This window comes from Telmatherina bonti (genome assembly GCF_933228915.1).
Source record: "Telmatherina bonti genome assembly, chromosome: 20".
In the NCBI taxonomy this organism is placed as follows: Eukaryota; Metazoa; Chordata; class Actinopteri; order Atheriniformes; family Telmatherinidae; genus Telmatherina; species Telmatherina bonti.
The window spans coordinates 30,277,757-30,298,252 of NC_136618.1; the positions used below are offsets into that span (position 1 = coordinate 30,277,757).

At 42.5% G+C, this 20,496-nt stretch overlaps 1 protein-coding gene across 7 annotated transcripts in view; it reads right to left on the minus strand.

Moving 5' to 3' along the window:
* arhgap12b (Rho GTPase activating protein 12b) overlaps window positions 1-20,496 on the minus strand; it is a 72,349-nt gene that overhangs the window by 1,144 nt on the left and 50,709 nt on the right. For 2 of the 7 annotated variants that reach the window (XM_079260257.1, XM_079260258.1), the window contains exons 4-18: window positions 16,715-16,855; window positions 15,701-15,781; window positions 15,182-15,304; window positions 12,666-12,740; window positions 11,435-11,496; window positions 7,549-7,630; window positions 7,286-7,399; window positions 6,798-6,902; window positions 6,606-6,704; window positions 6,421-6,523; window positions 4,593-4,712; window positions 4,415-4,513; window positions 3,739-3,816; window positions 1,982-2,116; window positions 1,773-1,878 (exon numbers count right to left, since the gene is read on the minus strand). In XM_079260257.1, the coding sequence (XP_079116383.1) occupies window positions 1,773-1,878; window positions 1,982-2,116; window positions 3,739-3,816; window positions 4,415-4,513; window positions 4,593-4,712; window positions 6,421-6,523; window positions 6,606-6,704; window positions 6,798-6,902; window positions 7,286-7,399; window positions 7,549-7,630; window positions 11,435-11,496; window positions 12,666-12,740; window positions 15,182-15,304; window positions 15,701-15,781; window positions 16,715-16,855 (1,523 nt within the window). The remainder of the gene's footprint in view (window positions 1-1,772; window positions 1,879-1,981; window positions 2,117-3,738; window positions 3,817-4,414; window positions 4,514-4,592; window positions 4,713-6,420; window positions 6,524-6,605; window positions 6,705-6,797; window positions 6,903-7,285; window positions 7,400-7,548; window positions 7,631-11,434; window positions 11,497-12,665; window positions 12,741-15,181; window positions 15,305-15,700; window positions 15,782-16,714; window positions 16,856-20,496) is intronic. The other 5 variants (XM_079260259.1, XM_079260260.1, XM_079260262.1 and 2 more) reach the window with 5 other exon arrangements.

Consider the following 20,496-nt stretch of genomic DNA (forward strand, 5'->3'; position numbering starts at 1 on the left):
GCCGCCTGCTGAGGTACGTAAACCTCCATACGCTGAATGTCACGCTATAAATTTCCTGCAGAAACACCACTTCATAGGTACTGAATTACAGCAAACACCGCGCCATATAAATGCAAATAGGAGAGCTGAGCAAATGTCATTGTGAACGTAGGAAGCCGCCGCTGGCTGTGCTGGGAAAGCTGCTGGTTGGAGCAGAGACAGATCGCTGTGCAGAGCCGCTCCGACGGCCGAACGGGTCAAACTCACGACGTCACCGCGCTGCCGATCAGTTCAAGCCGAGCTTAACCTCTTAGTGTTTGTTTCTCTGTGGGGGGGTTCAGCTGGATATCTGCTAACTTGGTGTGTCCGGTCCATTATTTCTCCCCTTCAGTCATAGAAGTTCATGTTATACCACACCTGGTAGGAAACCCGATTGGTCACCTTGACGACGAGGTAAAGCTGTTTCTGGGAAACATGTAGGAAGTACCAAAAAAGATGTTAAAATCCCCTCCAACAGTCTCCTTCTGGAAGGGGGTCAGTCCCCCCAGCTGCACCATCTCATCCTGACATCTGTCTTTACAGGCATCACACACACACACCTGTGACCGACACACACACACACCTGTGACCGACACACACACACACACACACACACCTGTGACCGACACACACACACACACCTGGCGGCGCCTGAACCTCCGAACCAGAGTGAACACCAGCAGGAGAGTCTTACAGGAGATGTAGGCTGGAGACACGTTTCCACTGCCACTGAATTAAGTTGATTCAAGTTTGTTAAATTAATTCAACTTTATAGATTTAAGTCAAACTTACTCCAAATCATTTTACTTTATTTCAAATAAAGAATCTGAACAATTTAGACTTAACGTGCCTGAAAGCCAGCTTAACCCTTCATGAACCATAAAAATGGTTAAAAAAATTTTTTTTTTTTTATTTGGCCCTTTAACAAAATCTAAATCTCTTTTTTTGGGGGTGTCCATTAGTTACATGTGATATGTTAAAATTAATTCAGTGTAACCTCGGCTCCTTGGTGTCTCATACGGAGGATATCAGGATTTTGAGCATCAAGTGATAGAGAAACTGGATGCATCATATACGTCATGTTGGCCTTTATAGGGTTAGATTTAAGCTGTTTCAAACTAAATATTTGGTTTCTTCAAATGTAACTTTATTTCACATCATACCTGAGAACACAGCATGGAAAGAAAGTATTTTAATTGGATACTTTAACGGCAGGAAGGACTGAGACGTAACATCAGCTCCTTGTTTCATCCTCATCCAGCAACACCGTCTGAACGTAAGACAGGAAGTAAAGCACTGGGTAACACTCCCAATCCGCTGAATGCGAGTTTCCCATGAGCCTTTGCTGTAGGAAATGATTTGTCAAGTCGAACTTAATGAATTAACTCGGAAAAACTTAAATCACTTGTTAGAAATGGAAACAATTCATCTAACCTGGTTCTATAATTCTCTGGATTTTATGTTTATTGAGTAAAAATAAAAAAGTGCTTTAGATCGACTGCATCCGAGTTAAACCTCGTTGCAACAGAACACCGGCTGGTTTCATCAAACGAACCATTAACTTTATGTTTTAGGGAAAACTTTTTGTTCCCTTCAGTAGAGAAACTGACGAACGCAGCACGCCTCTGGATGTGATGAAGAACCAGGACAGGAAGTGATGTGATCAGCTGGGGGAAGTTGACCTCCTGTCATCTGCAATAAAAGCACGTCTCGGTCGGGAAACGGTTGCCAAGCCGGGAAAAGACTCTTCTTACCTGCGCAGGTGTTGGAAGAGGGCCTGCATCGTGTCGTGGTTGGGTTTTGGCAGCTTCTTGATCAAGTCTTTGATGGAGTTCAGTCTCTGCTTGTAGTCTGAGGATTCTGCAGCAGAGAGGGAAGAAATGAGCGAGAGTGCAGCGACATCTTGTGGCCGCATCAGGAACTGCAGCTGGTGTTTTTGCTACAGATTACAGAAGTCACTCACTGATGGCGTTCACGAAGTCCCCGAAGGATCCGTAGGTGAAGAGGGGCTCCGGCAGTTCTCTGAAGAACATCTTGAGAGCTCCTGTGGTGACGTGAATGTCCTCCCACTTACTGTCGTTGAGATCCACCTTCTCATCTGAGGGGGAGGAAGAGGAGGAGAGGGTAAACATAAACTCAGTCCGAGCTTCTACAACCTGCTGCTGTCGCTGGGAGGCCGGACCAGAAGTCTGGGATTATTTATAACCACGTTTGCATTCGGATCTGTCGGTTTTTAGTGTGAGAACGTTTCATCTCTCTGACCTGCGTACGTACAGGATGTAGTGGTCAAACAAGGCAGCAGGGTTGTTCTGCAGGCGCTGGTCGGACTGGTGTTGGTTTGAACCCACAGCTGTTTGGTTTGTTTTTATCTCTCTATGTGATGTTTGACGCAACCAGTGTGCTGCAGCTGCGCCCGAACGGCTGCGCCCGAACGGCTGGGCCCCTACGGCTGGGCCCGTACGGCTGGGCCCGTACGGCTGGGCCCCTACGGCTGGGCCCGTACGGCTGGGCCCGTACGGCTGGGCCCCTACGGCTGGGCCCGTACGGCTGGGCCCCTACGGCTGGGCCCCTACGGCTGGGCCCCTACGGCTGGGCCCCTACGGCTGGGCCCGTACGGCTGGGCCCCTACGGCTGGGCCCGTACGGCTGGGCCCGAACGGCTGGGCTTGAACGGCTGGGCCCGAACGGCTGGGCCCGAACGGCTGGGCCCGTACGGCTGGGCCCGTACGGCTACAGCGATAAAGGTTATCTTGTTCTTCACCGTCGCAGCAGTTTCAGCTTCTACGTGTATTTTTTTTAGGACTATGATGATATGCTTTTGTCCTGATTCAATTCGATTCAGATTTTTTTGGGTACTGATTCGATTTATATTGTGATTCTCACAATTCTGCGATATTGCTGATTTTTCTAGATTAATCACAAAATAAATGTAGAAAACTTTTTTTTCTTGTCATTTTTCTTGATTTCAAGTAGGATTAAACAACACTGTACCCAAACCATCGTTCTGCTGCTATAACGCTGCTATAACAAGTAAAAAGATCAATAAAAACAATAAAAATGATGATAATTTTATTATGGATTATTTATATTTGTTTGAAATTTTTTTTTTTTTTTTAACAAAAAATTGATTTTAAAATGGTAAAGCAGAAACATTTCCGATTTTAGATCTTTTGAATCAATTTTCCCACCCCTAATTTTTATGATGAGGTGATAAAAAAAAAAACCAAACAGATGCAGCTCTGCAGGATGGTTAGATATTAACAGGTCTCTGTTGTCAGTGAGACGTTACATAAAGATAAAAAGAGCAACTGTTGCTGTTTCTGACAGATCTTTTCCTTCTTATTAATGTGTGAACGTCTGCTTGGCTTCAAACTCATCAAAAATGAATCTTCCTCTCCATCACTCCAAGGAGACGCGTGAGTGATTTCCACGCGGCTGACAGGACGTGTTGTCTCCGTATCGGGACGTTTCGGATTGGAAAGACACAACAGGATGATTCAGAACATGTTGGATTTATAAACAGCTGATTAGTAACCAGTAAGTTAGTAATCAGCTTGTAAGCTCTGTGAGGATTTTAGGACGGTTGTTTTGCAAACGGAGCCACTGAAACGAAGGTTGAGCTAGGCTGCATCCTGTAAACTTAAATCACACTGAGAAGGACGGAGACGGAGACGGCGGTGAAGGTATGAACGCTCCCTCGCTGGTCAGGGTGGAAACCTACCATGATTGACAGCGAAGCGGAGCTTCTGGATCACCGCCAGGTTCCCGCTCACTCTGTACAAGCCGTCCACATCAAGACCTGCGGGGGACAAAAACCACAGAGACGTCCTGATGCGGTTCTGATGGAGGCGGAGGAGCCTCCTTGTGCTGCTTAACTTCCTGCACTTTCTATAAAACTCTTCCAGAAGGAAGATTTTACTGACCTGCAGCCATAAAGTGATAAATGTGGGAATAAAACCTCAACAGGAACAGAAATTAACGCGCAGCTGCATAATAAACAGGCTGAAATCCACGTGAAGGAAGGTTACAACTGTACTGTGGAGGAAGAACTACGGCCGCTCGCTCTGAAGGAGGCGTGCATGTTTTATATGAAAACAAAGAGCGTGTGAGCAGGAAACATGAGGAACACGGCGGACAACAAGCTCTGACATCATCAGGACACGCAGAAGCTTCACATGTGACATATCACATATCTGACATCCAACGTTCTGCCTGACTAACATCCTCTCTGTAGTTTCCACGTCGTCGTGACGCCATCTGGAGGTTTCCTGCAGAAAAGCTTCTCTTTCCAGGTAACACTCCTCCTGCAGATTCTGGATTGCTTCACAATAAAGCAGCTGAAGTCAGAGACGTGCTGCAGAAACACCTGCAGACGTTCAGGTGTGTGCGGGTCTTACCCGTGTTCTCCACGTGCTCCATACACATTCTGACAAAGTTGGGCACGGAGGTGTTCTCCCGCTGGCACAGGCTGGTCAGACTGCAGCCGAACACCTGATCTGTGGTCAGATAAACACGCTTTAGCTTCCTGAGATCCTGCCTGAGGTCTGCAGAGTCCGCCGGATCCTGGATCTCTACCTTTGATGTAGCCTTTGTCTCTGACGGCCTGATAGGTGGGCCGCCGTGTCAGGAACTTCTTCAGCTTCATCCTGGTTTTCTTCTGGTCCGAAGAGTCCATGCTCACCGACGTCTTCATCACTGACAGAAGAGGAGAGAAAACAACCTCAGAGGAGCAACTTTATTCATCCAAACAGAAGAACAGACATTCAAAGCGCAAACACCAGCCGCTCGCTCGTACAAAACAAGCAGCCGGCGCTGCAGATTGTCTGAACGTCAGAATTTCCTTCACAGGAAAATTTAAACATTTTTCATTCATTAAATATCAAGTCGAAGTCGAGACTGAACCGGGTGTCCAGCTCCGGTCCTGAAGGACCCCCATCCTGCAGGTTTTCCATTAGGGAGGTGACGTATGCTTTTGTCCCGATTCGATTTGATTCAGATTTTTTAGATGTCGATTCTCACAATTCTTTGATATTGATGATTTTTGTAGATTAAAAACAAAATAAATGTATGAAACTTTTTTCGTCATTTCCCTTCATTTTAATGAGGAAAAAAACAACACAGTAGCCAGACCATCATTCTGCTGCTATAACGCCCAAGAAGTTAAATCAATTTTAAAATTGTGGAGCAAAAAAATCCTGATTTTGGATTTTCCAATTTGATTTTCCCACCCCTATTTTCCATGTATACCTGCTCCAACACACCTGACTAATGAATCTGTCATTGTGCAGAACTTTGACTGTTAAATTTACTAAACAGAAGGCAGGTGTGTTGGAGCAGGGATACATGGACGACCCAGAGGACAGCAGCCCCTGAGGACAGACAGTCCTGGACGTTATAGATTGCACATACCAGATCTGTTCTGACAAGAACTTCACGACATGAATGTCTACGGTACCTGCGAGTCCCAGACCCACCTGCATTGAGCAATGCAGCAGCTCCGCCCCACATGCAGCTAAAGTCCATCCTATTACCCTTTTTATTTAAATGAACAAGGATTATGCATATTAATGCTGCTTCCACAGAGGAGAGCTTTAAGTCTCGTCTAAAGGCCAACTTTTATTCTTTGGCTTTTAACGCTGTGTGAGTTGTGTGGTCCTCTGTGTCTTGTATTTGTTTTATTGTTCCTTTTAATTATTTTATTGGGTATTTATTTATTTTTTAGTTGTTTTACCTGTTTTTATTATTCTAACATCACTATTTTGAGTTATTTTTATTTTGTGGTATTTGACTTTGTGCAGCACTTTGGTGACATTCTGTTTTTTTTTTTGTTTGTCCCTGTGTCTTGTCCAGGATTTAAGCAGCAGAATGAGAATTTACTTTGCCAAGGGGGGGCATTACTTGTATGATGAGCCCCTTGATTTTCTGGATTCTCATTTTATGTCTTTATTTATTTTGTATTATTGTAATACAGAATTTCTACTGCTGGACCAGACCGGAGAAGATAGAAGAGAGATGGAAAGAGAAAGAAAACAGCTCATAGAGAGAGAGGAAAAGGGAGAGAAAGAAAGAAAATAAAAAAAGACATTTGCATAAACATATGCAGATACACCCTTATGTATTCACCTATATAAACACATGTACCTACATATTCACAACATTCTGTCTAAGTGGACTGGATCAGACTGGATTAATGAACATATCAATGTAAAAATGGCAGAATCAGCCTGATAATCAGTACCAGAACTGATAACGTCGTGCAGACGGAGAATATCTGGAGTTCCTGGATCATGTGGGTCACTTTGTTTTCTCTGCAGATCAGCTTGTGTTGATTAAATAAAGTTTAAACGCATCGCATTGGTGAGGTCCAGGGGGGAGTTTTGTTCCCTCACCCTCCTCGTCTCACCTCTGTTCTTCTTGGAGTCTCGATGCTCCTTCTCCTTGTCCTGTTTCTCTGCTCCTGGAGACTCAGGCATGTCCTCCTCTATGGCCTCATCTGACTCCCAGGCCTGGACCGGAGGACACACACTCACCATCAGCTTCAGTTTCTCCAGCTTCTCCTCACATCTACTGAAGGAGAGCAGCACTCACGTGTGTGTTGATGGCCTCGGTGAGGGCGCGGTACCAGTCATTGATGACGCTGTCGATCTCCGACTGGATCAGCAGCTCCGTGCCCTGCCGGGTCTTCAGCTGTGGGGGGGGGGAGAGACAGGTCAGACGTTTTGGTGAACGTTTGGACCAACCTGAGCAAGAAGACGAAACAACGGCATCTGTGTGCGATACCTCGATGACGTGTTTCTTGCTGGACTTCTCCTTGGAGGCCCAGTCCACCGTCGCCCCCCGCACGTCCACCGTGAACTCCGGCTTCGACTGGTTTCCGCCGAACTTCTGGAAGGAAGACGCAGCGTGAAGGTGGACGTCTAGGCAGAGGTGTGTGAGGTGAACAGAACATGCTGCTGCTGTTTTTATCAGGTTAACAACATCCGCCAGATCCCAGGAGAGACTCCGGTTACACCGTTACATACCAGAAGCACCATTTAAAACACACACACACACACATCTTCACTGCTGTTAAAGACTGTTTCTATTAGTTCCTGTTAACGTCGTCATGTGTGTGTGTTAATCAGCACTGGTCTGGTTCTGTCCCAACAGACTGGTTAGACGCTCCGAGGAGCTGGTTTCATCTCTACAAGCAGACATTTAGTCTGAGGAAGGAGCAGTGAAAGAGAGGAGGTGAGCAGGAGGCGACATGCAGAGACAGGAGGACGTACAGCAGGAGGTCTACAGTTCACATAGGAGACGGCAGGACGAGGCTTTACGGAGCGCTTCCAGCTGCTGAGGAGACTGAGGAGCAGCTCCGGGATGGAGGTGCTGTGATAGTATGACTTCAGAGAGGAGGAGGGGGAGGAGAAGGGAGCAAAGAGACGATGACACTTTGCAGCTCTTTGAAAACAGGTGATTTTTGCAGAAATGAGACAGAGATGACCGGAAGCTAACGGAGAACTGGGGGCGCTTCGGCGTCGAGGATACGTACCCAGGAGGTGCTGGCGCCCTGACCTTTGGCAAAGAGGAGGGAGGAGCCCTGCAGCACGGTCCACGAGGAGGCCCAGTTCTTCCTGTCAATCAAGATTAAAAAACAACAAAAAACATAAGCAGAGTGAATTTAGAAGATATAAAACCATAAAATTAAATAAAATTTGAAATTTATTGAGAGGATAGCTCCTTGAGACAATACATCTCGTTTTCGAGGGGGTCCTCAACACAGGGAGACAGATAACAACACAATCCTTACTTAGACATAACAACAGCATTCACACTAGACAAAAGCTCTCTAGAAACCCAACCCTTGGTACAAGCCAAATAAAATACATTTACCAAAAAGTCCAGTATATCCATGGACATACACATTTAAATAACAATCGTGATGATTGCACGGCATGACTCAAAGTAAAATTGTTAAGAAGAATACAACATTATCATAAGCAAGAGCAAGTTGTTTGTAAGTATCTGAATATATCTGTCCTAAAGTTTTGCTGAGAAGTGATGGATCTGACCGACACATGTAAGTTGTTCCAGTCTGATGGGGCTTTGAATCTGAATGCTCGACAGACAAATTCTCTCTTAATTCTGGGAACACAAAAAAAAACAACACTGCAAAAACTGAAATGTAAGTAAGATTAAAAATCTTAAATTGAGTACACATATGCTTTTTTTTTTTTTTAAAAGGTAAGATAATTGTTAGTTTTTATTCCAGAGAATTTCTCTTGTTTTAAGAGTATTTTTACTTGTTTTGGGAAGTCTTGACAAGCCAAATTTTCTTGTTCTGTTGGCAGATAATTTATCTTATTTTAAGCAACATTTACCTAATTTTTGTATAATTTTTTATAGCTGAGTTTTTCCAGTGAAGTGCTCAGTATGAGGTTATATGAGGACCCAAATGAGATTAGAAATTGCTTTAAATTTAATGGATAACTAAGGCAGTTCAGGCATGTGGAAATGTACACGTGTGTACTTCTAAATAATGTAAAGCTTTAAAAAGTTACTGTAAAATGCTGGATTTTTCAGTTGGGATTGGATGTTTAGTGATTTTATAGAAAGTTACTCATGTTTAGCTAGCTAGCAAGCAAGCTAGCTAGCTAGTTAGTACGAGTGGGAACATCGAATCGAAAATAAAAAATTTGGATTTTTTGTTTCACAATTAGAATAGATTTTTTTTGTTACAAAATCTTTTTTTTTTTTTTTTTTAAATTTTATGAAATAAAATTAATCCACTAAAAATTTTTAGAAATTTGTATTGTTTTTATTGATCTTTTTACTTATCTTCTTGGGCGTTATAGCAACAGAATGATGGTCTGGCTACGGGGTTGTTTTTTCCTCATTGAAATCAAGAAAAATTACCAGCAAAAAAAAAAAAGTTTTTATAATTTTTTGGGGGTTTTTAATCTACGAGAATCAGCAATATCGAAGAATTGTGAGAATCGCAATTTAAATCAAATCGGCACCCAAAAAGAGAAATCAAATCGGGACAAAAGCATATCATCACAGCCTACTAGTTAGCCACATACAGACAGACAAATAAAACTATCATCCATCAAACTGGTGACAATAACTCTTTCTTAATGGGCTCAGACGTTTATTACACGTATAAAACCACAATAAAACTGTATGAAAAGAAGGAAAAAGCAGCAGATGATGGTCTGTGTACTTTATGTTGCTCGGGGTGGTTATAGAAGAGGTGATGAAGGATTTTTTGGGACGTTGGCCAGCGGGGCTTTAAAATGTCTGCATGACAACAGTACAGTTCAGACAGAGGTGGATTATTTCGCTGTCAGCTTGTGTCAACTGAGGCAATGTGTCACCTGCTCCATATGTAAACATTATGATAAAGTACTTGTACTTATTTGTACTAAAACAAAGGGAAATGTGGTGTTTTTACCATCTCTAGGGTATTAAGCTAATATTTTTCCGGTCCAGCCTCGTTGTGGTTTAATGCCATGCAGAAGAAATTTCATACAACGATGCTCATCTGATACTTATACTTCTGCTCCATCAAGTTTAAAATATTATATGTTGGCTTTTCTATCACTTTCACACAAACTGGGAGAGAGTCTGAAATCTGTACTGTCCAGTGAAGCAGCTCCATCTGACCCAGTTTATCATCACAGATCCAAGAATAACCTCTCTGCCTTCACACTTCTCATCGTTAGCTGTCAGGAAAAGTCACCAGAAGGATGGAAGGACTGGAAGTAACACTTATTGATCCATCTATCAGAACAATCCTCATCAGGCTTGTTCAGTTTCTCCTCTCATTAACTCTCTGCTCAACTTTACCATGATTCTCATGTAACCTGATGCTTCTCAGATGGATCAGTTCATTTTTCAGTTCAGGTTTGATCATTTTTGTAAAGTTTGGGGCCCAAAATTTACAAAAATGATCAGATCATACAGACGACGTGCTGTAAAAGCATAAACTTGCTTTTATCTGGTTTTAAATACTCATTATAAGGACTTTGCTGTGAGGTTTCCTTCGAGTTTTGGTGGTAAAAACATTTTTTCTGTTCCCTGAACCACTCTTTCCAATCTGAGGCCCATAAATCCTGGAATATGTCTTCACCATCAGGGAAGATGGAATAATCTGCTCATTCAGGGTCTTCAAGTATCATCTGACCTCATTCTAAGGACACATAATGTTGCTTAAACTAGACCTAAACTTAGACCTGAACAACGGCAGCATCCCCAACCCACAGAGTGCCCCTATATGCCCCTAGCACCCATCATGGCTGCATCATTTCCTACCTCGATGCTCCCATCACTCAGCAACAGGGTCAATCTGGCGTCATCAGACCACATGAGGCTCCATTACTCCAGAGTCCGATCTATAATGCTCCCTAACAAACCCCTTTGTCCCGATAACGCAGGGGTCTGCAACCTTTACAACCCAATGAGCCATTTTCACCATCAGTCCAGTTAAATAAAGATAATTTAGAGCTGGAAAAATAACCATTTGAAAAACTTCTACTATAGAAAATTTACTATTTTCAAGAACCACAGTTATTTCTATTTTCAGTGTCCATATAAAACAATAAAAAACGCTTTTTTTTGCTTTTTTATTTTAGGAAAATTATGGTTTTAAATAAAGTTCATAGTTTCCAGTGTAATGACAAGAAAAATAATCTTAGGGTCATATTGTTTATATTCCATTAAAAAAGCTAAAAACCTGCATTTCTTATTATATTTTTGTTTGAAAACCTTTGTCCATTTTTTTGCCAGTGTTATCAGGAGCCATTGGGGAAGGTCCAAAGAGCCCCAGGTGGCGCAGGAAACTGGTCAGCCAGGCTGCTTACTGGTTTTCTTATGGTCATACAGCTGTCCAGTTCCAATGCCTGGAGTTCTCTTCCCATTGTTCACTTTCCCTTTTAAACACTTTCCTGAGTTCTACTGGTTATGATCTGATTTCACCAAACATTTAAGTGATCACGATCCGATCCCCCTGTCCAGGGTGTCCTGCCTCCCACCCAGTGATTGCTGGGAAGGACTCCAGCTTCCCTGCAACCCTCAACTGGACTAAGCAGTTCAGAAAATGACTGACTGCCAATCCAATCCCACCATCCTTCCAGTTTTTAATAATGTGTTTAAGAGTTCTTAACCAAGTTTTATTAGTTTGATTTGACCCTTCTAAAGCAGATGAACACGTTTTCCATGACCGCAGGATGGTTGTTTTAGGAATAAGAAGCTTCTGGTTGCATCAGTTGGGGTTAAATACTTTGTTGTAGCTGAAACATCTCCATCCATGCAGGAATTCTCCAATAAGAAGCTCCTATCTGTCCATTTCCACACGTTTTTTGAGGACGGGCAGTGTATCTCCTTATGGCAGTACATGATGAAAACTGTTTAACAAAGCAATAAAGTTTGACACCAACCTGACTTTCTTGCCATTCTCTGTGATTTTGGTGACGTTGAGGACTCCGCACTTCTCCGACGGCTGTGTGAAAACACACACGAACACATCTGATGAGCACACGGTCAGTGTTGGAGGCTAAACTGCTGTGTTCCTTAATGTGATGTCCAAATCTCACCACTAGATGGAGCCCTAACGGTAATGTAATGGAACAGGTTCAGCAACAGGTCTGAGCCTGGACTGCCTGTGTGCGGTCAGATGAGTAAAGTTAGACGTGAGGGGGTGCAGTCAGTCAGGTGTGGGGTGCAGCATGCAGCAGATGGATTGTTGGAAAGGTGGGAAGGTAGACAGTAGTGCTGGGCGATATGAACTTTTAGTAATATCCCGATATTTTTATGACATGTCACGATATACAATATATATCTCGATATTTAACTTAGCATTGAATTAATGCTTTGGTGCATACAATCACATCAGTAAGATGATTCTGTGTCTCCATTAAAACATAACAGTTCATACTGCATTAAGATATGTTGATTTTAAACATTCATGCCAAAAGGATGAAATTGTAACGAAGCAAATTGATCAAAACCGTATTTATTGAACAGTGAAAGCAGTGGCAGAAACATGTCATTTTACAACAAAATAAAGTGCCTTTGCATGATGTAATAAATACAACGTATGAAAATAGGTGCTCTAGGGGGTGACTTTTCAAATGATGAAATAAATTTGTGGTACTACTACCTTTTGTGGCGACACTTTTGCGACATACTTTGTATTCGACAGTTGTTTGGTCAACATCCTCTCTCCAGTATCCAAACCACCGCCAGATGATGGATCCTGTACTATTTTTTTTGGAACAAATTCTTCCTCCATTTTTTGTAACTCGCGCTGCTACCGGAGTTCTCTGCTAGAAAAGTTGCTAGACGCTGCCTCTCATGACGTAGCATGTAGCTCACGTTATGTACGTAACTAGGTGCGCTTGCTTTAACTCTCTGTGCAAAGCGGTGCAGAGAGTCGAGGAGGAGGGAGAAACCCCCCCCACAGCTAAAAACACCTGCGTGACAACAGGATACTCGAATATGACGAATATAGACATTTTCTATATCCCACAGGGAACTAGCCACAATATCTCGAGTATATTCGATATATCGCCCAGCCCTAGTAGACAGTGTTAAATTTATCTGGTGATGGTGGCGAGAACACGCTGAGTATGATGTAGTGAGGTGTGCAGAGTGAGCAGAGATACTAACGGTCGAGGGGTGCTTAGGAGATGAAGGGCAGGAGTCAGAGTCTGGACAGCTCTGCTTAGGCGCCGAAGCACACTCCTACCAACAAGAGGCACAACATGATGAGTGGCAGGTCAACTAGCAGCTAACTACAAGATACGTGAAGACTGAAGGGAAGAGAAGAGCATGGGTGTTACGGTTAATGACAGAAAGCCAGAGGAAACAGGAGGTTAGGGTTTGAGTGGCAAACAGGTCTGAGATCAGAGGTAATTCAAAGAGATTGAGGCCATGATGAGGTTTCCTTCTGTGTTTATCCTGCTTTAATGTCACAGCGTGTGATTGGGTGAAGATCTGCTCTGACGGTATTCTGACAGAGAATCACAGGGAGGTGCTGCTGATTGGACAGAGGACGGGTTTTGGATGGTACCAACTTTCTGACGGTGCAGAGAGAGACGGACTCTCCTTCTGCACGACTTGGAAGCAAATCGCCACAGTTTGAAGGAGAACTGCAACAAAACGGCCAGAGTTTAGCTGCCATACCAACGTCTGTTGATCAGGGAACAGCGTCGCACTGAGACCTCAGCAGAAACCTGCGGATTAATCGCACCTGGATAACTGATCAATGAGAAAAGTCACTGTGCACGTGCTTCCTCACACACTCGTTTTACTCTCCAGCTGTCCTGCAGCTACGTCTACAACAGATAAACATACAGTCTTCACCACAGATGTTGGGGAGTTCTACATGCTCCATATTTCTGCATCCTGAGTGTCCTCCCGTCTGATCTGCCGAGCCACCAAACCAAACCAAAACACACCCTGCTTGTATAAACAGGACACTGCAGAGCGAGCGTAATTATCATTATTTACCGCCTCAACAGCGTTCACTCCATTAAGTTATCGATACCAAACCAAAGGACTTTATTTAACTTTAATCAACTGAAAGTCCAAAGACATGACCTTCAGTTTCTACCAACTTTGTGTTTAGAAAACAGAAACAAATGTAGAACTTTATGCAGCAACGCAATGAGCCGATTAAGTGTGACAGGTGAGGGTGTCAGGATTGGGTATAAAAGGAGTGTCTGCTAAAGGCTTAAGCTTGTTACATCCTCCAGGAGAAGCAAGAACTTTTGACGTCATTTTGTTCTAGCGGACGCGTTTGAAGACGGTTCTCGACACATCGGGCTGGCAGAACTTTTTTCTTGCAGGGCTCCGAGAGGGATCGTGTGATTGGTCTGACATGTGAGGTGGGCGTGGTTAACACGGAGAAAGCATGAAGCGGAGTTGCTGCTTCCATGTTTTTGCTGTTGCAGGTAAAACGGATTGTTTTGATAAAACAGCTGATCGAGGTGGTGAGAAAGTACCAACATTTTTACATGTGGCATTAAAACACTCGGACCCTGCCGCGTGCACGACCTACCCTGCCGCGGACGAAGTTGCTCATTAAATATGAAACTAGAAACTCACTCGGAGAGCGGAAACCTCCGCCAAACACAATGTTAAAGAATCCTTTTAAAACATTCCTGGATCCAAACGGTGATCCGGATCACCACCAGAACTTAATCAGTTCTTCATTTTTACTTTTCCAACAACTCTGGAAATTTTTATAAAAATACATCCGTAACTTTTTGAGTTATCTTGAGCACAAAGATGCCGGGAAAAACATAACCTGGTGGAGGTAACAACCAGGTTCATTGCACATAAAGCAGACATCGCCCCCCGCAGTGACCCCTCCCTGCTGCAGACCTGCTTCTCCTGGAGGATGGATGGACCTGACGGAAAATAAGCTTTTTCTTGTTCTTGCAGCCTCATGGAGGATGGAACAAGCTTAAGCCTTTTGGTGCCAAATTGGTGCCAAAATCCAGTATTTCTAAACGCCTTTGGTCTTAGAGCGTTTATAGAGCATAATACTGCAGAATATCGGGGAATTAAGGGGTGTGTTCAGGCCAAGGACAGAAAACACTCAGGTTGTCATGACCTTCGAGCCCTCAGGCAGCACTGCAGGATAAAACACAGACAACATGAGCTCAGGACGACTTTGGAAAGCAGCATCAGTGTCCATGGAGGATTCCTTCTGTGTGAAGGCTGACTCAGACGTAGATGTTGGAATACTGGAGACAAGCTGCCATCAAGCTGACATCTGTGGTTGTTTCATCAGGACAAGTCAGACCTCATTCTAACAGCTTTGCTTGGTAGATGCAGATTGTTGCCTTCCTGCCAACGTATGGAGCATCGTGACGAATCAGACGACAACCAGACTGTTGAGCTGAAGCTCAGATTCCTTAGAAAGCAGCACCAATCCACAACAGAAGCACCAACAGACATCGTTCACTGCGTGGCCGCAACAGATTCTACATTTCTTTCTGTCCGTCGGTGAAAAGGCTGAAACATTTTCTTTCATTCTATTAAATAATTACAGACTGAACTTTTTAGTGTGTTTTAGGACATAAAGAGTTCCTATAAACCACCTTCTGTTTTCCAACCGTCTCTCTGAGCCCAACCATCAGACAGATGGTTCCTGCCCGGTCCGGTCGTCATCCTACCTTGTCGTTGAGGTCTAAGACGTAGGTGCTGTGCCTCCACTTGGTGAGGACGATGGGATCCTGCTGCTTCCTCTCTAAGCTGCGACTCTTAGGAACCTCTCCGGACTGAGGGGAGATGTTGTACTGCAGACACAAAGAGGAGAGATCGACTTCACAACCCATCGAGTCATTCCAGCTGAAGATTCAGGACCACCCTCACCTCTCCTTTTACTGCCCACAGCACCATTGGGTAGAGACACTGGACATTGTTATCCACAGTCATTGGTAAAGTCCACTGATTGTCTCAATGTCTACACAACACTTGTGCTCATTCATCGTGAGAAAGGAGAGTTTATTCTGCGTTAAAGCCTCCAGATTAGGAAGAGCAGAGCCACTAATAGCCCAACACCGACTCTGACCTCTTCATCTCCTTACAGCTTAAGAATAGATACCAGCAGGAGGAGGAGGGAGCTACAGGTTGTAAACATCACAAGATTTTCCACGTCTACAGACGGGACTTATGTAACGAGGTCTTCCCACCTTTGGCAGCTCCCACTCCGACCTGGATCCGTCGGCGCTGTAGTAATAAGGTCGTCCTTGCTCATCGACGTGTTTTATCCACTGCAAACATAAAGATCTGAATCAAACTAACAGAAACACACTCATCACATCAGCGGTAACTCAGGTCTGGGCGATTAATCGATTTTAATCTCAACTACGATCTGGGTTTTCAACCATCATAAAAAGGGTGTGATTGTTTTTCTCTCTGCAGTTTCCTCTCCTGCTGTCTTCAGCTGCTAATCGAGCGTCTCTGGCGTTGCAGCGCTGTGCTGTAAACTCCTCCCACAGCCGCTTTGCTTTCATTCAGACACTGTTGCCAACTTGGAGACTTTCTCACTAAATCTGGCGACTTTTTTTGTTAAAAGCGACAAATCTAGCAGCTTTTACTGGAGTTATTAGAGACTTTTCTGGTGTTTTGGCGACTGACTTGAAGGCACATATTGTTCTGCAGTTACTGTAAGGAAGGAGCAGCGGGAGCCTCTCCCGTCCTAAAGCACTCCCAGGCGGCCAGTCTCAGTCGGCTCCGGCTGCAGGTCGATGTAGAATAACTGCAGTAGGTTGTGGAAGTTCACCTAAACATACTTTATACCATTGTCAGTGACAACTGGCTGCATTATTTTCCTATACATAGTTATGGGGGGTTACCATAGCAACACGTTAACTAGCTGGTTCAGATCAGCCGTCTTTTAACAGGTGAATGAGAGAAACGCGCTGCAGCCTGACAGCGGTTGTTTGGTATAAAACGTACATCCAGGCCAACGTAAAATAGTTCCTATATAAGCGGTAAAAGCAGATTAAACAACTCGGAACCGTACATTAGACGGTTATAATGCACGACACGGAGTCTAGAACACCACGACGCGCAGCGTTGTTTATAAATACTGGATTATTGTGTTCAAAAATCGAGATCTCAGTTTCAGTCAAAATAATCAGGATTATAATTTTTGTCATAATCGAGCGGCCCTACGGCAACAAGGACAGAACACACCCCACCTTCTCCTGCGTGTACTCAGACACGTAGAGAGTGTGTCCATGCTCGTCCAGTTCCTCCGACCAGCCTCTAGGCGGCGATCCGTACTGGCTGTCAGACTGACTGGAGTGGGTGCTGTGGCAGTTCTCCTCTGAGGACAGCGGCTGTGGAAGAACATGGTGGAAACAACAGTAAAGCATCAGCAGCACACACATCTAACATGAAGTACCTCATAATGCAAATAAACATGTCTTTACTTTTCTTTCACTGAAACACTCTCCGTATAATACGCCTACGTCGTTGACCAATCCATCAACATCCAGCCTTATTTCTTCCCAGTAGAAGATGAAGAACACATTAGATGTGGAAACTGAAGCATTTTATCACGTCATAGAAAATATGAGCTGATTCTTAATCTGATGCAGCAATACGTCTGTAAAAACTAGTTCCATGGTGACGTTTAGCATCGTTTAGCATCTCCGCACATTTTAACACAGAGAAGTCGGTCCTCATGGGCTGCTGTCCTGCAGGTTTTCAATGTATCCCTGTTCCAACGCGCCTGGCTTCCATTCAATGGATCCAACAGCCTTTTGAAGCTTTGAACAATGATTTTTTTGAGTCAGGCGTGTTGGAGCAGGGATACCTGCAGGAAGGCTGTTGAGGACCGGAGTTTGATACCACGGTTTTAACAAGTGTCTGTAAATATTCTAAAACTAAAGGACAACGCTTTGTCTTGCTGAAATCTGTAAGGCCTTTTCTGAAAGAGACGTCGTCTGTTTGTTTTTTTTCTTTGCATGATTTAGTTTGTTTCAGTCACAGACAGTTCATTTCTACATACATAAAGCGATTAACAGCTGAAGGAGCAAAACACGTAGAAACGGAAAGCTTGTATGCACATATAAGTACACACTTCCATCACACGAGTTTCCTTAAATGGCACAAATGATTCCAACAAAACAGCATAAAAATACTAAGTGAGTTTTATTTATATAGCACATTTCAGCACAGTACATACTGACCAAAGTGTTTTACGGAGTTCAAAATACCATAAAAAAAGAAAAAGAACAGGCAAATGCAACAATTACAAAGGAGAAATGAACCCTTCTGCTTTTAACCGGGACTTAAAAGCTGAAATGGAGGGGGCGCATCTGGTGTCAGTTGGTAACTGATATTAACAATAATAATTATAATAAGAATAAAATAAACAGGTAAATCTTCTTTTAAATTATCAAGATTTTTTTTACCTCATTATTAGTTTATTCCCTTCAAACAAACATCTTTGTTTCAGCGCTTTTCTGCATTTTGGAGCAATATATTGACAAATGAGTTTGCAGAAGCTGGAAAGATGGAAGAATATTTTGTTTAGCTTTGAACACAATTTTAAGTGTTTTTTAATTAACTATATCATCAAATTTCATAATATTTGATTTAAGAAATAATGGATGCGTATGATCATAATATCCAGCGTTATTAGGGGATGGAAAATCTAATCGAATATCGGGATTTCTTGCTTCACAATTTTAAAAATGGACTTTTTTGTTCAAAAAAATTTATCTAAATAAAATAATAATAATAATCCAATATAAAATATTTGTCATTTTTCCTTTTATTTTTTTTACTCGTCTTCTTATAGCAGCAGAATGATCATCTGGCTACTGTCTTGTTTTCCTAATTGAAATGAAGAAAAATGATGAGCAAAGAAAGTTTTGTACATTTCTTTTCTTGTTTTAATTTACAAAAGTCAACAATATTGAGTAATCATGATAATCACAATTTAAATCGAATCGGGACAAAAGCATATCATCACAGCCCTGATAATAAAATAAACTGGTAAATCTTTTAAAATATAAAGTTTTTTTTAATGTCATTATTGGTTTATTCCCCCTAAACAGACAAACATAAAACATAAACTTTGTTTCAGAGCTTTTCTGCATTTTGGAGCAATATATTAACAACAATGTCTGAAGTTATATTTAGTTTGCAGAAGCTGAAAAATATTTTTAGACACCGTCTGGAAGAACATTTGGTTTGGCTTTAAACACAATTTCAATATATATTTTTTTTAATCATAAACTATATCATCAAATTTCGTAACATCTGATTTAATAAATAATGGATACATAATCATGGATAACGGAAGCAGGGTGTGGGTGTAGTTTCAGTCATCCAGGTCAGGTAACCCCAAAACAAAGGTGTCTAAAGTCTATCCTTAAGGGCCGCTGTCTTGGAGGTTATAATATCCAGCGTTATTTATCAGTATGTGGCTCGTTTCTGTAACACGTCATTACGTGTCATCTTGTGGGTTTCGCCTAAATGATGGAGCTTTAATCTGCATTTATAGATTTCAGTCCACAGACAGTAACTTCTGGAAGTTTTCCTGAGTCCATGCAGTTAAATCCAGGAGAGAATCAGGTCTGTTTTTATTGTAGTGGTGCCTGAAGACCTCAAGTTCACCCAGTTTCACCTTCAGCCTGGTCTCCTGCACACAGAGATTTCTTCCTGTTCTCTGAATCCTTCCACATTACACACTGTAGGTCCTTGGAGGGTGTTGTCCTGCAAGGATTGAATGTTTCTCTGCTGCAACTCACCTGATTAAAATAAACTGGACCTCTAACAGCTTGTTATCTGGTTCTGTACAAGTCTCTTAATGACAGTCATTTGAATGAGGTGTGTTACTGCAGAGAAACATCCGATCCCTGCAGGAGACCTGGAGGACCAGATCTGGAGATCCCTGCTGCACATGGCGGGAATGTCAGAGTATTCTTCATAATTTAAGGTTGAGAAACATTTTTCTGAAATTTTTCATAAAATTTTAGATCCAGTTTGTCTCAGACTGGTGAAGTTTTGTCCATCTTTCCATCTGAGAGACTCTGCCTCTCTGAAATGCTCCTTTTATACCCGTCACGTTAGTGATCTGTTACCAATTATTTTTCCAGCATTTTATCATCTTCCACGTTTATCTCTTTGTTTGTTCGCAGTTTTGCTCACAAACTACACGTCAGATTTCTGTGATTTTGTTTCTGTAAGTTAGATTCCATTAAATTTTGGAGTGGAAGGAATTGTTGACACAGGAATTATAAAAGGATTCTTCACAATATGGGTGTAAATGAGCTTCTTGGCAGAGGTCTGCGCTCTCCGAGTGCTTTTCTAGTTGCTCCTGTTCCAACTATTTACAGATGTGTTGCTGCATCAGATTCAAAGAGAACTCATTAATGATAAAAATGCCTCAGTTTCAACATCTGATATGTTGTTTATCTCCTACTGGGAATAAAATATGGCTTCATGAGATGTGGAAATGATTCCAGTCTTTTTATTTACATTTTACACAGAATAACAGTTTTTAAGAGGGTTTGGACTTAAAAATAACTAAAAAATACACAGAAATTTGGCTGTTTAGCTGAATAATAATAAAAAAAAAACTATATTTTGTATTGTATTCCAGCAGAATTACTTACATATGATAAGGTTCTAGTTTCTCCTCACATTTTGTTCCTTTAGCTTTGGCGAGAACGAGTAAATAAGATGCAGAAACCTCAAACCACCGGGAAATAATCATCCAGCTACACTGGATGCTTCATATTTACAACTTCTGCCTTATTTATTAAGGTTTTGTTTTTTAACACAGACAAAGAGAAAAGCAAACTCTGTTTCTGTGAGATTTTACAAGAATAAATCAGCCTCATTGTGGACTGGTGAGCTCTCCAGGGTGTGTCCAGTCTTCTGCCTTACAGCAGACTGCAATACCAGAGTCCACCACATGAGGGCGGTGGAAGGTTCAGCAGGACAAAACAGGTGACAAGAAACC